At 46.9% G+C, this 16,681-nt stretch overlaps 1 protein-coding gene across 2 annotated transcripts in view; it reads right to left on the minus strand.

Annotated features, from left to right (window-relative positions):
* Positions 1-16,681, minus strand: part of tmem45b (transmembrane protein 45B) — a 69,177-nt gene that overhangs the window by 16,461 nt on the left and 36,035 nt on the right. For both annotated transcript variants that reach the window (XM_038779600.1, XM_038779601.1), the window contains exons 2-3: positions 14,862-15,055; positions 7,874-8,086 (exon numbers count right to left, since the gene is read on the minus strand). In XM_038779600.1, the coding sequence (XP_038635528.1) occupies positions 7,874-8,086; positions 14,862-15,036 (388 nt within the window). In that variant the 5' untranslated portion in view covers positions 15,037-15,055. The remainder of the gene's footprint in view (positions 1-7,873; positions 8,087-14,861; positions 15,056-16,681) is intronic.

Below are 16,681 nucleotides of genomic sequence, written 5' to 3' on the forward strand. Positions count from 1 at the left end.
CACTTTTTCATAGATCACTGAAGGTGGCAGGACAGGTGGAGAGAGCAGTTAATAAAGCACATTGTATGCTGGGTTTTATTAATAGGGGCATAGAATACAAGAGCAAGGAGGTTATGCTGAACTTATAAGTTAGACAACAGTTGGAATAATGAATCCAGTTCTGGGCACGGCACCATAGGAAAGATGTGAACACATTGGAGAGAGTTCAGAAGAGTTTACAAGAATGTTTCCAGGGATGAGAAACATCATGTATCAACGTAGATTGGAGAGGTTGGGTCTGTTCTGCTTTGAGAGAAGAAGGCTAAGAGGAGATTTGATAGAGATGTTCAAAATCATGAGGGGGCTGGACAGAGTAAATCGGGAGAAACTGTTCCCGCTTGTAAAAGGGTCAAGAATGAGAGGGCACAGATTTAAAGCGATTTCAAAAGAAGCAAATGTGATTAGAAAAACCTTTTCACACAATGAGTGATTTGAGCCTGTAATGTGTCTGGAAGTGTTATGGAGGCAGGTTCAATTGAGGCATTCAAGAGGGCATTGGATGTTTACTTGAATGGAGTCAATGTGCAGGGGTATGTGTCAAAGGCAGGAGAATGGCGCTAAGTTATGGTGCCTGTTTGTAGAGCTAGTGCAGATATGATGGTCCGAATGGCCTCCTTCTGCACCCTTAACATTCTGCAAATTTCTAAGGATGAAACTAAGTTGGCAGATAATTGATACTTTTATTCAGCGCTTGTTTAATAGCCTTGGCTGCCCTGGGATCGCAAGTGCTTCTTAAATGTTCTGAGGGTCGCTGCCTCCACTGCCCTTTCAGACAGTGAATTCCAAACTTCCACCACCCTCTGGGTAAAATGTTTTTCCTCACATCCCTTCTAAACCTCTTGCCACTTACCTTAAACCTATGTGCCCTGGTCATTGATCTCTCCACTAAGTGGAAAGATTTGTTCCTGTCTACTCTATATAATTTTATCATGCCCCCCCTCAGTCTCCTTTGCTCCAAGGAAAACAATTTAAGACAATCCAATTTCTCTTCATAACTAAAACTCTCCAGCTAGGCAACATCATGGTAAACCTCCTCTGCACCCTTTCCAATGCCATCACATCCCTCCTGTAATGTGGATTCCAGAACTGCACACAATACTCCAGCTGTGGCCTAACCAACATTTTATACAGTTCCAGCATAACCTCCCTGCTCTTAAATTTTAATAAAGGCAAGTATACCATATGCCTTCTTACCCACTGTACCCAACTGCTCTGCTACCTTAAGGAACTGGTGTACATGCACACCAAGATCCCCCTGATCCTTCCCAGTGTCCTGCCATTTATCATGTATTCCCTTGCACTGTTTGTCCTGCCCAAGTGCATCACCTCACACTTATCCGGATGGAATTCCATTTGCCACTGACCAGCCCGTCTATTTCTCCCGTAATCTGAATCTATCCTCCTCACAATTTACCACCTCACCAATTTTCAGATCAAACGCAAACTTACTGATCAACCCTGCTACATTCATATCTAAGGTTATGGGGGTGGTTGTTGGGTTACGGGTATAGGGTGGATACGTGGGTTTGAGTAGGGTGATCATGGCTCGGCACAACATCGAGGGCCGAAGGGCCTGTTCTGTGCTGTACTGGTCTATGTTAGGGCAGCACGGTAGCATGGTGGTTAGCATAAATGCTTCACAGCTCCAGGGTCCCAGGTTCGATTCCCGGCTGGGTCACTGTCTGTGTGGAGTCTGCACGTCCTCCCCGTGTGCGCGTGGGTTTCCTCCGGGTGCTCCGGTTTCCTTCCACAGTCCAAAGATGTGCGGGTTAGGTGGATTGGCCATGCTAAATTGCCCGTAGTGTCCTAAAAAGTAAGGTTAAGGGCGGGGGGTTGTTGGGTTATGGGTATAGGGTGGATACGTGGGTTTGAGTAGGGTGATCATTGCTCGGCACAACATCGAGGGTCGAAGGGCCTGTTCTGTGCTGCACTGTTCTATGTTCTATGTTCTATGTACTGTATATACTCGCGTATCCTTCGATCTCGCGTATCATGCGACCCCTAAATTTTTGGCCCAAAAACATGCTTTTATAGTATACCTCATGTATCATGCGAGTCACTTTTTTGACATGACAGCTGACACTCAGGTAAGCTTTCCGCCTAAAACTGCCGAATGACAAACAGCTGTTTTGCTGTTTCTAATCACGGAACTAAACCCGATAATAAATAGTCACGGTACCTAACAGGTGACACAATCGACCCTTAGCAAAAATGGAGAAAAGATCAGCGAAGAAATATACAGCCAAATTGAAACTGCAAGTTGTTGCCGAAGCGGAACAAAGCAACAATGTTAAAGCTGGAAACCTGTTTGGTGTCGGAGAAAGCTGTGTCCGAAACTGGAGAAAGCAAAAAGAACAATTGATGGCAAGTCCTTCCTTGTGGAATAGCAAATGCTTTGGATGGAAGTGAAGATGATGCTTTATTCGAAGATGTAGGAGAAGAGGATGAAAATATTGAAGACCTGGAAGATGATCAGTATGACGACTGCCTCGATGAAGAAGAATTCCAAGCTTTATTTGACGATGACGATGACAATGAAAGCGAATTCGAAGGATTTTAGTTCACCTGCATTAGTTTTTTTTAATGATGTTTTTACATTTTAATAAATGTTAAATAACCAATGTTTTCCTGTTTCATATATCATTATGTTCAAAAATAAATACCTGTGTAACAGTTTCATTAACTACTGGATGCTATGTGACTTATCTTGGCCAGCATTTCACACCCGCGATTTTTGTACCTCGTGTATCATGCGACCCCCGAAATTTAGGCTTCAAATTAGGTGCTCAAAAGTCGCATGTTACGCGAGTATATACGGTAAATAATTTCTATAAACCACAAACAGCAAGGGCCCCAACACTGAACCCTGTGGGACCCCACTGGACACAGGCTTCCAGTCAGAAAAATACCCCTCTACCATCATTCTCTACTTCCTGCCAGTCAGCTAATTCTGGATCTAATTTGCCAAATTCTATTGGATCCCATGGGCTCTTGCATTTTCTATCAGTCTCCCATGTGGGGCCTAAGCCTTGCTGAAGTCCAAGTAGACTACGTCAAATGCATTTTCCTCATCTGGTCACCTCTTCGAAAAATTCAATCAAGTTGGTCAGACACGATCTCACTTTAACAAAACTATGCTGACTGTTCTTGATTAATCCATGCCTCTCCAAATGCAGATTAATTCAGTCTCTCAAAATTGATTCCAATAGTTTCCCCACCACTAATGCTAGGCTGACTGGCCTGCAGTTTCCTGGTTTATCCCTTCCTCCTTTCTTGAATAACGGCACCACATTGGCTATCCTCCAATCCTGCAGCACCTCGCCTGTGGCCAGAGAGGAATTGAAAATTATTGCCAGCGCCCCTGCTATTTTCTCCCTTGCCACACTGAACAGCCTGGAAGACCATAAAACATAGGAGCAGAATTAGGCCACTCGGCCCATCGAATCTGCTCTGCCATTCAATCATGGCTGATATTTTTCTCATCCCCATTCCCCTGCCTTCTCCCCATAACCCCTGATCCCCTTATTAATCAAGAACCTATCTATCTCCATCTTAAAGACACTCAGTGAATTGGCCTCCACAGCCTTCTGCGGCAAAAAGTTCCACAGATTCACCACCCTCTGGCTGGAGAAATTCTGCCTCATTTCTGTTATAAAGGATCGTCCCTTTAGTCTGAGATTGAGTCTAGTTTTTGCTGCATGGAAACATCCTCCCCACGTCCACTATCAGGCCTCGCAGTGTCCTCGTATCACTAAGATCCCCCTCATCCTTCTAAACACCAATGAGTACAGATCCAGAATCCTCAACCATTCCTCATATGACAAGTTCTTCATTCCAGGGATAATTCTTGAATCTCATCTGGACCCTTTTCAAGGCCAGCAAATCTTTCCTTAGATACGGGGCCCAAAACTGCTATTAATACTCCAAATGAGGTCTAACCAGACCTTTATATAGCCTCAGAAGTACAGCCCTGGTCTTGTATTCTAGCCCTCCCGACATGAATGCTAACATTGCATTTGCCTTCCTAACTGCCGACTAAACTTGCAGGTGAACCTTAAGAGAATCGTGAACAAGGACTCCCAAGTCCCTTTGTGCTTCTGATGTCCTAATTATTTCCCCATTTAGAAAATAGTCTATGCCTCAATTTCTCCTTCCAAAGTGCACATTCACACCTTTCCACATTGTATTTCATTTGCCATTTCATTGCCCCCTCTTGTAGCCTGTCCAAGTCCTTCTGCAGCCCATTTGCTTCCTCAATATTACCTGTCCCTGTACAGATCTTTGTATCATCTGCAAACTTAGCAACAGTGCCTACAGTTCCTTCTTCCAAATTATTAATGTATATTGTGAAAGTTGTGGTCCCAGCACAGACCCCTGAGACACACTATACACCCACTGCCATCCTGAAAAAGACCCCTTTATCCCCACTGTCTGCCTTCTGTCAGTCAGCCAATCCTTTATCCATGCCAGGATCTTAACCGTAACACCATGGACTTTTAACGTATTTAACAGTCTCCTATGTGGCATCTTGTCAAAGGCCTTCTGAAAATCTAAATAAATCACAGACACTGGTTCCCCTTTGTCTAACTTCCTGGTTACTTCTTCAAAGAACTCTAGCAGATTTGTCAGACATTTCATCTGGCCCTGAATATTTGTCTACCTTTAAGCTCGCCAGACCACTCAGTTACCTAAAATTAAGTCCAGGACCGCCTCCTTCCCTAGGCTTCCCTAGTTAATATTGTGGAAGATACAATCCCCCACTATCACTACCCGATTACTTTTACACTTCTCTGAAATGTGCCCACATATCTGATCTTCTGTTTCTCTTGGACAGTTAGGGGGCCTATAAACACTTTCACCAATGTGATTGTTCCTTTTTATTTTTTAAGTTCATATGGTCAAGTTGAAGAGTCTTCAAAGATGTCATCCCTCCTTACTGCTGTAATTGGTTCCCTGATAAAAATGGCAACACCCTCTCCTCTTTTACCTCCTTCCCTATGTCGCATGAAGATTCTGTATCCTGGAATATTGAGCTGCCAACCTGCACCTCCCCCAACCATGTCTCAGTGACACCAATGACATCATACCACCATGTTTTGATTTGTGCCCTCAATTCATCTGCCTTGCTTATCAGGCATCTTGCATTGAAATAAATACCATCCAAGCTTGCCAAACTCCCTGGTGACTCAACTGGTCCAGACATTTATGCTAGTAGCCACTTCCGCAGCGGAAGGCATACAGACTTTTTGAGTATCTGCCGTTGGGGATGGGTGTGAGGTCGTAGCCAGTACTCAGAGGGCTGTTCCTGTGCAGGAACTGTCCTCCATTCTGACCTATTCTGCTTCCAGTTCCTTGACCCATTCCAACACTCTTTTTGCAGTAGCTGCCCAGTGGTAGACTAGAAGGTTCAGGGGGACCAAGCCTCCCATGTTCCTCTTTCTTTGTAGAATCTTCTTCCTAATCCTCAGGCTCTCTCTACCCCCCCCCTCCCCCCCAACAGAAAGATGCCATGATTGGTTTATCAACTTTGATGAAGAAGGCCTTGGGGATGAAGATCAGGACGGATCTGAACAAGAAAAGGAACCTGGGCAGTACGGGCGAATCGCACCTCTGCAGGTCCCATTTAAAAAATAAATACATTTACAGTACCCAATTCATTTTTTCCAATGAAGGGGCAATTTAGCATGGTCAATCAGCCTACCCTGCACATTGTATAGATCCCTTTTTACTTCTTTCACCAGACTCATCAGGTTCCATTTGTGGATCTGTGTCCAGTCATAGAACATAGAACATACAGTGCAGAAGGAGGTCATTCGGCCCATCGGGTCTGCACAGACCCACTTAAACCCTCACTTCCACCCTATCCCCGTAACTCAATAACCCCTCCTCACCTTTTTGGTCACTAAGGGCAATTTAGCATAGCCAATCCACCTAACCTGCACAAGACGTGGGAGGAAACCGGAGCACCCGGACGAAACCCACGCCGACATGGGGAGAACATGCAGACTCTGCACAGACAGTGACCCAGCGGGGATTTGAAACTGGGATCCTGGTGGTGTGAAGTCACAGTGCTATCCACTTGTGCTACCATGGATGCCCAGGTGTAAGAATTTGGTCTGGGTCAGTTTGAACGGCAGCCTCCCGAGCTCTGCTACCACCTCCCCCCTCTGGTGTTCTCTCCCCGGGTGGGACCGTGATCTCGTTGGGCAGGTGCCTGATGTTTGCTGTGAGATCTCTGCCCTTGACAAAGCCCATCTAACCTTTCACGACTACCTTTGATATGCAGCTCTCCAGCCACTACTCCAGGGCCTTCAGCAGGATTTTGGCGTCAGTGATTAGTTGTGAGATGGGTCTGTATGATCCGCACCCTGTTTGGTCTTTGTTGTTTTTTGGGAGCAGTGATATCGAGGCTTGAGCCAGGGCTGGCGGCAGGGTAGCAGTCCACTGGGAATCCATCAGGTTCAGCGCATCCCCACCTGAATGGAGTTAATGCCCTTCATGACTTTTCCGAGATCTAGGCCCAGTCTCTTTTCCTTCCCCATGACCGGCATGTCCAGTCTGTTGAGGAACTGTTTCATCTTCGATACCCTTCTGGAGGCTCAAAGGTGTACAGCCCATGATATAATGTCGCAAAGGTCTTGTTAATCCTGTCTGGCGATGCGACTAGTTTACCGTTCCTGTCCTTCACCTGCCCTGTTTCCCTTGTGGCTGCCTACTTTCTCAACTGGTGTAGCTAGCCTTGTCTCCATGCTCATGAAAAGTCACCTGTGTAAGTCGAAGCTGGTTCACTGCTTTCCTGCGGAGAGCAGGTCAAATTACATTTGTAGTTTCTTTCTCTCTGCCAGTACTTCACTGTCGAGGCAATGGAATATCGCCAAACCACCTCCAATATGGAGTCAACCGGATGTTGCCCAGCCGCCCTCTCTTTCCAGCCTCTGAGAGCCCTGTAAGCTATAATTTACCACCTTATCACAGTGGTGATATGCCTGTAAACAATATTGTAGATTGTTGGTGTTTATGGACACCTTAGTTAAATCTGTTTATATTGTTTACACATATCACAAATATCTAAAATTAAAATAGTAATCACGTTTGTAAACAGACAGTAATGTTTCCTGAGGAAGGGGAATGTGATGATATGCCTGTAAACAATATTGTAGATAGTTGGTGGTGTGACCTCCAACCAGCTGGTGGCAGTACAGATCCACCATCCGGTCTCGAGACAGTGGCCATGTGACAAGGCACTCAGATATAAGTCAGGCAGATACAGTGATCCGCAGAAGGTTATAAGACGTACATGAGGACAGTCATGCATCGGGGTAGTTCCTGGGGAGTATAATGAAACTCCGTGATAACCTGCTCTCGATCAGATCATTACCTTACCATGTGCGTATTAATAAATATTCAGGTTCGGACAGGTCACCAGCAGTTCTATGGATTACTTGCTAGACATCAAACACAACAATCATCGCCTTCAGAGCTTCCCAGAATGCAGAGGGTGGGATCTCCCCATTCTGATTGAAGGTTTCATGGCCGCCAATGGTTTGTGACATTCTATCACCGAATGCCTTCTCGGCGAGGAGTGCTGTGTCCAGCCTCCATGGGGGGGGCCCATCTCCAACCTCACATCCAGGTACAGATCATTAATACTGAGGAACAATGGGACTAATCACAAGGGTGTCGGTGTGGTGGGTGGGATTGGTTTGAGGGGGGGGGTCAGATGTGGGGGTGGTGTTCAGTTACCTAGGAGATCTGTTGGTGTCTAACGTATGGTTAAAGTGATGGGGGTTGTGTTACTTGTTGTGTTGAGCAGGCAATGCATGAAGTCACTCACCTTCATTAAATACTGCCAGTGAAAGGAACAGGCGATCGAGGCCAATGGGAATCCTGAGTGAGGAATATGTGAGGATATCGACAATCCCAGAGATACCAAAGAACAGGTACATGGTGCTGTGCTGCCAGTTCATCAGTTTGACCCAGGATTCTCTATCCTCGCTCAGCAGGTGCAGGTGGGGCCCATCAGGCACAAACTGCTCGGCCAGAATTCCTAGAGTAAATGGAAAATCTCTGACATACACCAATAAATAATCAGTTGCAGCAACCAGTAGAACATTGCACCATCTTCACCTTGGCCACAGACTGCTCTGCCATTCCCGCTATGGGGGAACAATCTGAGGACAGAATGCGGCAAGGATGGCACGTGTGAGAGTGTGTGTGTGTATGAATGTGTCAGTGTGTGTTCGCATTTGCATGCGCGTGTCTTCACTCGTGTGTGTGTGTGTGTGTGTGTGTGTGTCAGTGTGTGTATGAGTGTCAGTATGTGTATGTTGGTCTTTGTGTATGTCAGTGTGCGTGTGCTAATGTGTCAGCCTGTGTGTGTCAACGGGTGTGTCAGCGTGTGTTATCTGTGTGTCAGTTTGTGTGTGTTAGTGTGTGTGTCAGTATGTTTGTGTCGGTATGTGATTGAGCGTGTGCGTCTAAGTGTGCGTGTCTGTGTGTGTGTTGGTCTGTGTGTGCCAGTGTGTGTATCACTGTGTTTTTGTGTTTCAGCGTTTGTGTGTGACAGTGTGCGTGTTTGTGTGTCAATGTGTGTGTGTGTCAGTGTTTGTGTCACTGTGTGTGTCAGCGTGGGTTTGCATGTCAGTGTGTGCTTGCGTGTCAGTATGTGTGTTACTGTGTGTGTGTCTGCACGTGCGCATGTTTGTGTCAGCGTGTGTCACAGTGTGTGTGTATCAGTGTTCATGTCTGTCAATGTTTACGTGTGTAGCTGTGTATATTCAGTGTCTCTCAGTGTGTGTTTCAGTTGTGTGTCATTAGGTGTGTGTCAGTCTGTGTGTGTGTGTGTGTATCATATTGTGGCAATGTGTGTGTTTGTGTGTGCCAGTACGTTTATATCGGTGTGTGTGTTAGTCTGTGTATGTTTGTGTCAGTGTGTGTATGTGTGTCAGTGTGTGTGTGACAGTATGAGTGTGTCAGTGAGTGTGTGTGTTTGTCAGTCAGTGTGTCTGTGTGCCAGTGTGTGTGTGCCAGTGTGTTTGTCAGTTTGTGTCAGCGTGTGTGTCAGTGTGCGTCAGTGTGTGTGTGTGTCTCAGTGTGTGTGTGTGTGTCAGTGTGTGTGTATCAATCTGTGTGTCAATATGTCTGTCAGTGTGTGTCAGTGTGTGTGTCTGTGTCAGTGTGTGCAACTGTGTGTGTGTCAGTGAGTGTCATTGTGCGCGTTTGTGTCAATCTGTCAGTGTGTGTGTTCTTGTGTTTGCGTCACTGTGTGTGTCAGCATGGGTTTGCATGTCAGTGTGCGTTACTGTGTGTGTGTGTCCGTGCATGTGCATGTGTCTCAGTGTTCATGTGTGTCAGTGTTCATGTGTGTCACTGTTCATGTGTGTCAGTGTTCATGTGTGTCAGTGTTTGCATGTGTAGCTGTGTATATTCAGTGTCTGTCGTGTGTGTGTGTGTGTGTGTGTCAGTTGTGTGTCAGTAGGTGTGTGTCAGTCTGTGAGTGTGTGTATCATATTGTGGCAATGTGTGTGTTTGTGTGCCAGTACGTTTATATCGGTGTGTGTGTTAGTCTGTGTATGTTTGTGTCAGTGTGTGTATGTGTGTCAGTGTATGTGTGTCAGTGTGTGTGTGACAGTGTGAGTGTGTCAGTGAGTGTGTGTGTTTGTCAGTATGTGTGTCAGAATGTGTGTGTCACAGTGTGTGTGTCAGTGTGTGTGTGTCAGTGTGTGTGTGTGTTTGTCAGTATGTGCGTCAGAATGTGTCTGTCAGTGTGTGTGTGTCACAGTGTGTGTGTCAGTGTGTGTGTGTCAGTGAGTGGGTCAGTGAGTGTGTGTGTTTGTCAGTATGTGTGTCAGAATGTGTCTGTCAGTATGTGTGTCACAGTGTGTGTGTGTCACAGTGTGTGTGTCAGTGTGTGTGTGTCAGTGAGTGGGTCAGTTAGTGTGTGTGTTTGTCAGTATGTGTGTCAGAATGTGTCTGTCAGTATGTGTGTCAGTGTGTGTGTGTCAGTGAGTGGGTCAGTGAGTGGGTCAGTGAGTGTGTGTGTTTGTCAGTATGTGTGTCAGAATGTGTGTGTCACAGTGTGTGTGTCAGTGTGTGTGTGTTTGTCAGTATGTGCGTCAGAATGTGTCTGTCAGTGTGTGTGTGTGTGTCACAGTGTGTGTGTCAGTGTGTGTGTGTCAGTGTGTGTGTGTCAGTGAGTGGGTCAGTGAGTGTGTGTGTTTGTCAGTATGTGTGTCAGAATGTGTCTGTCAGTATGTGTGTCACAGTGTGTGTGTGTCAGTGTGTGTGTGTCAGTGAGTGTGTCAGTGAGTGTGTGTGTTTGTCAGTATGTGTGTCAGAATGTGTCTGTCAGTATGTGTGTCAGTGTGTGTGTGTCAGTGAGTGGGTCAGTGAGTGGGTCAGTGAGTGTGTGTGTTTGTCAGTATGTGTGTCAGAATGTGTGTGTCACAGTGTGTGTGTCAGTGTGTGTGTGTCAGTGTGTGTGTGTGTGTCACAGTGTGTGTGTCAGTGTGTGTGTGTCAGTGTGTGTGTGTCAGTGAGTGGGTCAGTGAGTGTGTGTGTTTGTCAGTATGTGTGTCAGAATGTGTCTGTCAGTATGTGTGTCACAGTGTGTGTGTGTCAGTGTGTGTGTGTCAGTGAGTGTGTCAGTGAGTGGGTCAGTGAGTGTGTGTGTTTGTCAGTATGTGTGTCAGAATGTGTCTGTCAGTATGTGTGTCAGTGTGTGTGTGTCAGTGAGTGGGTCAGTGAGTGGGTCAGTGAGTGTGTGTGTTTGTCAGTATGTGTGTCAGAATGTGTGTGTCACAGTGTGTGTGTCAGTGTGTGTGTGTTTGTCAGTATGTGCGTCAGAATGTGTCTGTCAGTGTGTGTGTGTGTGTCACAGTGTGTGTGTCAGTGTGTGTGTGTCAGTGTGTGTGTGTCAGTGAGTGGGTCAGTGAGTGTGTGTGTTTGTCAGTATGTGTGTCAGAATGTGTCTGTCAGTATGTGTGTCACAGTGTGTGTGTGTCAGTGTGTGTGTGTCAGTGAGTGTGTCAGTGAGTGGGTCAGTGAGTGTGTGTGTTTGTCAGTATGTGTGTCAGAATGTGTCTGTCAGTATGTGTGTCAGTGTGTGTGTGTCAGTGAGTGGGTCAGTGAGTGGGTCAGTCAGTGTGTGTGTTTGTCAGTATGTGTGTCAGAATGTGTGTGTCAGTGAGTGTGTCAGTGAGTGGGTCAGTGAGTGTGTGTGTTTGTCAGTATGTGTCTGTCAGTGTGTCTGTCAGTGTGTGTGTCAGTGTGAGTGTGTCAGTGAGTGTGTCAGTGAGTGGGTCAGTGAGTGTGTGTGTTTGTCAGTATGTGTCTGTCAGTGTGTCTGTCAGTGTGTGTGTCAGTGTGAGTGTGTCAGTGTGTGTGTCAGTGTGTGTGTGTCAGTGTGTGTGTCAGTGAGTGTGTCAGTGAGTGGGTCAGTGAGTGTGTGTGTTTGTCAGTATGTGTCTGTCAGTGTGTCTGTCAGTGTGTGTGTGTCAGTGTGTGTGTCAGAATGTGTCTGTCAGTATGTGTGTCAGTGTGTGTGTCACAGTGTGTGTGTCAGTGAGTGGGTCAGTGAGTGGGTCAGTGAGTGTGTGTGTTTGTCAGTATGTGTCTGTCAGTGTGTCTGTCAGTGTGTGTGTGTCAGTGTGTGTGTCAGAATGTGTCTGTCAGTATGTGTGTCAGTGTGTGTGTCACAGTGTGTGTGTCAGTGTGTGTGTCAGTGAGTGTGTCAGTGAGTGTGTGTGTTTGTCAGTATGTGTGTCAGAATGTGTCTGTCAGTGAGTGTGTCAGTGAGTGGGTCAGTGAGTGTGTGTGTTTGTCAGTATGTGTCTGTCAGTGTGTCTGTCAGTATGTGTGTCAGTGTGTGTGTGTCAGTGAGTGGGTCAGTGAGTGGGTCAGTGAGTGTGTGTGTTTGTCAGTATGTGTGTCAGAATGTGTCTGTCAGTATGTGTGTCAGAATGTGTCTGTCAGTATGTGTGTCACAGTGTGTGTGTCAGTGTGTGTGTGTCAGTGAGTGTGTCAGTGAGTGGGTCAGTGAGTGTGTCAGTGAGTGGGTCAGTGAGTGTGTGTTTGTCAGTATGTGTGTCAGAATGTGTGTGTCAGTGTGTGTGTCAGTGTGTGTGTGTCAGTGAGTGTGTCAGTGAGTGGGTCAGTGAGTGTGTCAGTGAGTGGGTCAGTGAGTGTGTCAGTGAGTGGGTCAGTGAGTGTGTGTGTTTGTCAGTATGTGTGTCAGAATGTGTCTGTCAGTATGTGTGTCAGTGTGTGTGTGTCAGTGAGTGGGTCAGTGAGTGGGTCAGTGAGTGTGTGTGTTTGTCAGTATGTGTGTCAGAATGTGTGTGTCACAGTGTGTGTGTCAGTGTGTGTGTGTTTGTCAGTATGTGCGTCAGAATGTGTCTGTCAGTGTGTGTGTGTGTGTCACAGTGTGTGTGTCAGTGTGTGTGTGTCAGTGTGTGTGTGTCAGTGAGTGGGTCAGTGAGTGTGTGTGTTTGTCAGTATGTGTGTCAGAATGTGTCTGTCAGTATGTGTGTCACAGTGTGTGTGTGTCAGTGTGTGTGTGTCAGTGAGTGTGTCAGTGAGTGGGTCAGTGAGTGTGTGTGTTTGTCAGTATGTGTGTCAGAATGTGTCTGTCAGTATGTGTGTCAGTGTGTGTGTGTCAGTGAGTGGGTCAGTGAGTGGGTCAGTCAGTGTGTGTGTTTGTCAGTATGTGTGTCAGAATGTGTGTGTCAGTGAGTGTGTCAGTGAGTGGGTCAGTGAGTGTGTGTGTTTGTCAGTATGTGTCTGTCAGTGTGTCTGTCAGTGTGTGTGTCAGTGTGAGTGTGTCAGTGAGTGTGTCAGTGAGTGGGTCAGTGAGTGTGTGTGTTTGTCAGTATGTGTCTGTCAGTGTGTCTGTCAGTGTGTGTGTCAGTGTGAGTGTGTCAGTGTGTGTGTCAGTGTGTGTGTGTCAGTGTGTGTGTCAGTGAGTGGGTCAGTGAGTGTGTGTGTTTGTCAGTATGTGTCTGTCAGTGTGTCTCTCAGTGTGTGTGTGTCAGTGTGTGTGTCAGAATGTGTCTGTCAGTATGTGTGTCAGTGTGTGTGTCACAGTGTGTGTGTCAGTGAGTGGGTCAGTGAGTGGGTCAGTGAGTGTGTGTGTTTGTCAGTATGTGTCTGTCAGTGTGTCTGTCAGTGTGTGTGTGTCAGTGTGTGTGTGTCAGTGTGTGTGTCAGAATGTGTCTGTCAGTATGTGTGTCAGTGTGTGTGTCACAGTGTGTGTGTCAGTGAGTGTGTCAGTGAGTGTGTCAGTGAGTGTGTGTGTTTGTCAGTATGTGTGTCAGAATGTGTCTGTCAGTGAGTGTGTCAGTGAGTGGGTCAGTGAGTGTGTGTGTTTGTCAGTATGTGTCTGTCAGTGTGTCTGTCAGTATGTGTGTCAGTGTGTGTGTGTCAGTGAGTGGGTCAGTGAGTGGGTCAGTGAGTGTGTGTGTTTGTCAGTATGTGTGTCAGAATGTGTCTGTCAGTATGTGTGTCAGAATGTGTCTGTCAGTATGTGTGTCACAGTGTGTGTGTCAGTGTGTGTGTGTCAGTGAGTGTGTCAGTGAGTGGGTCAGTGAGTGTGTCAGTGAGTGGGTCAGTGAGTGTGTGTTTGTCAGTATGTGTGTCAGAATGTGTCTGTCAGTATGTGTGTCAGTGTGTGTGTCAGTGTGTGTGTGTCAGTGAGTGTGTCAGTGAGTGGGTCAGTGAGTGTGTCAGTGAGTGGGTCAGTGAGTGTGTGTGTTTGTCAGTATGTGTGTCAGAATGTGTCTGTCAGTATGTGTGTCAGTGTGTGTGTGTCAGTGTGTGTGTGTCAGTGTGTGTGTGTCAGTGAGTGGGTCAGTGAGTGTGTGTGTTTGTCAGTATGTGTCTGTCAGTGTGTCTGTCAGTATGTGTGTCAGTGTGTGTGTCAGTGAGTGGGTCAGTGAGTGTGTGTGTTTGTCAGTATGTGTCTGTCAGTGTGTCTGTCAGTGTGTGTGTGTGTCAGTGAGTGGGTCAGTGAGTGGGTCAGTGAGTGTGTGTTTGTCAGTATGTGTCTGTCAGTGTGTCTGTGTGTCAGTGTGTTTGTCAGTCTGTGTGTATCAATCTGTGTGTCAATGTGTCTATCAGTGCATGTGTGTTAGTGTATGTGTCAGTGTGTGCGACTGTGTGTGGGTCAGTGTGTGACTGTGTGTCAGTGAGTGTGTGTGGCAGCGTGTGTCAGTGTGTGTTCATGTATGTGTGTTTGTGTGTGTGTCAGTGTATGTCAGTGTTTGTGTGTCAGTGTGAGTGTGACAGCGTGTGTGTTTGTGTGTGTGTGTGTATATCAGTGAAAGTGTGTTAGCATGTGTCAGCTTGTGTGTTCATGTGTGTCAGTGTATGTGTGTGTGTCAGTCTGTGTGTGTGTGTGCCAGTGTGTGCGTGTCATTATGTGTATCAGTGTGTGAGTCAGTGTGTGTGTCAGTGTGTGCGTGTCTCAGTGTGTGTGTGTGTCATTGTGTGTGTCATTGTGTGTCATTGTGTGTATCAGTGTGTGTGTCAGTGTGTGTGTGTGTGTGTGCCAGTGTGTGTGCATGCAAGTGTGTGTCAGTGTATGTGTGTGTGTCATTCTGTGTGTGTGTGTGCCAGTGTGTGTGCATGCAAGTGTGTGTCAGTGTGTGTGTGTCATTATGTGTATCAGTGTGTGAGTCTGTGTGTGTGTGTGTGTCTGTGTGTGTGTGTCTGTATGTGTGTCAGTGTGTGTGTGTCAGTGTGATCAGTTGTGTCTCAGGACACATTGCAGCTTCCTCACTATCAGGTCAGCAGAAAACAATCACGGTAAGACTCAGTGTACTCACCCACCAGTGAGAAAATGACTTTGACTATCCCCTCAGCAAGTTCTAGTCGCTCCAAGCACACTTTGGATGACTTATTTTTCTTCATTAAGAATTTGAATGGATACTTTGCTGACCACCACAGCCCGAAGAGCAGGAAGAAGCTGCCTGGCAGCGCATGTCCTTTGAAATTTGCCATAGCTGATTTGGATTCAAACCTGTGTGGATAGACATTTCAAAACTGTGCCCACATCAACAGTCGAGAGCTGAATTCTATCTTTCACTGTGGATTTTGCCATCAACAACAATGGCAAACATTAATGTAGCAAGTTAACACAGTGACATGATAAACATTCCAAGGTGCTTCAATAGGAATAGGAGGAGGCCATTGTGTCCTCCCAGCATGTTCTGCCATTTAAGGAGATCATGGCTGATCTACCACTCACTAATTCCACTTTCCTAAGTTAAACTTAAGATTAAAAATGGCAGGAGATCTCAGACCCGTGTTATGCTCCTCTTGCTCAATGTGGGAGCTCAGGGACATGGCTGATGTCCCTGGGTCCTTCATGTGCGGGAAGTGTGTCCAGCTGCAGCTCTTGTTAGACCGCATGACGGCTCTGGAGCTGCGGATGGACTCACTTTGCGGCATCCGCGATGCTGAGGAGGTCATGGATAGCACGTTTAGCGAATTGGTCACAGCACAGATTAGGATTGCTCGTGGAGAAAGGGAATGGGCGACCAAAAGGCAGAGAAAAAGCAGGAAGGCAGTGCAGGTGTCCCCTGCGCTCAACTCCATCCAAAACAGGTATACCGTTTTGGATACTGTTGACGGAGATGGCTCACCAGGAGAAGGCAGCAGTAGCCAGGCTCATGGCATCATGGTTGGCTCTGCTGTACAGAAAGGGGGGGGGGGGGGGCGGGAAAGAGTGGAAGGGCGATAGTCATAGGGGATTCAATTGTAATGGGAGTAGATAGGCGGTTCTGTGGTCGAAAATGAGACTCCCGAATGGTATGTTCCCTCCCAGGTGCACGGGTCAGGGATGTCTCAGATTGGCTGCAGAACATTCTGAAGGGGGAGGGTGAACAGCCAGTTGTCGTGGTGCATATAGGCACCAATGATATAGGTAAAAAACGGGATGAGATCCTACAATCAGAATTTAGGGAGTTAGGAGCCAAGTTAAAAAGTGAAAGTGAAAAAGTGAACATCGCTTATTGTCACAAGTAGGCTTCAGCGAAGTTACTGTGAAAAGCCCCTAGTCGCCACATTCCAGCGCCTGTTCAGGGAGGCTGGTACGGGAAGTTGGACCTCAGAGGTAGTAATCTCAGGATTGCTACCAGTGCCATGCGGTAGTCAGAGTAGAAATGAAAGAATAGGCAGGATGAATGCGTGGCTTGAGAGATGGTGCAGGAGGGAGGGGTTCAGATTATTGGGACATTGGGACCGGTTCTGGGGGAGGTGGGACTGCTACAAATTGGACAGTCTGCACCTGGGCGGGACTGGAACCAATGTCCTTGGGGGTGCTTTTGCTAACGCTGTTGGGGAGGGTTTGAACTAATGTGGCAGGGGGATGGGAACCAAATGAGGAGGTTAGTGGACAGTATAGATATAGAATTTACAGTGCAGAAGGAGGCCATTCGGCCCATCGAGTCTGCACCGGCTCTTGGGAAAGAGCACCCTACCTAAGGTCAACACTCCACCCTATCCCCATAACCCAGTAACCCCACCCAACACTAAGGGCAATTTTGGACACTAAGGGCAATTTATCATGGCCAATCCACCTAACCTGCACATCTTTGGACTGTGGGAGGAAACCGGAGTACCTGGAGGAAACCCACGCACACAA

This window comes from Scyliorhinus canicula, chromosome 19 (assembly GCF_902713615.1).
Source record: "Scyliorhinus canicula chromosome 19, sScyCan1.1, whole genome shotgun sequence".
In the NCBI taxonomy this organism is placed as follows: Eukaryota; Metazoa; Chordata; class Chondrichthyes; order Carcharhiniformes; family Scyliorhinidae; genus Scyliorhinus; species Scyliorhinus canicula.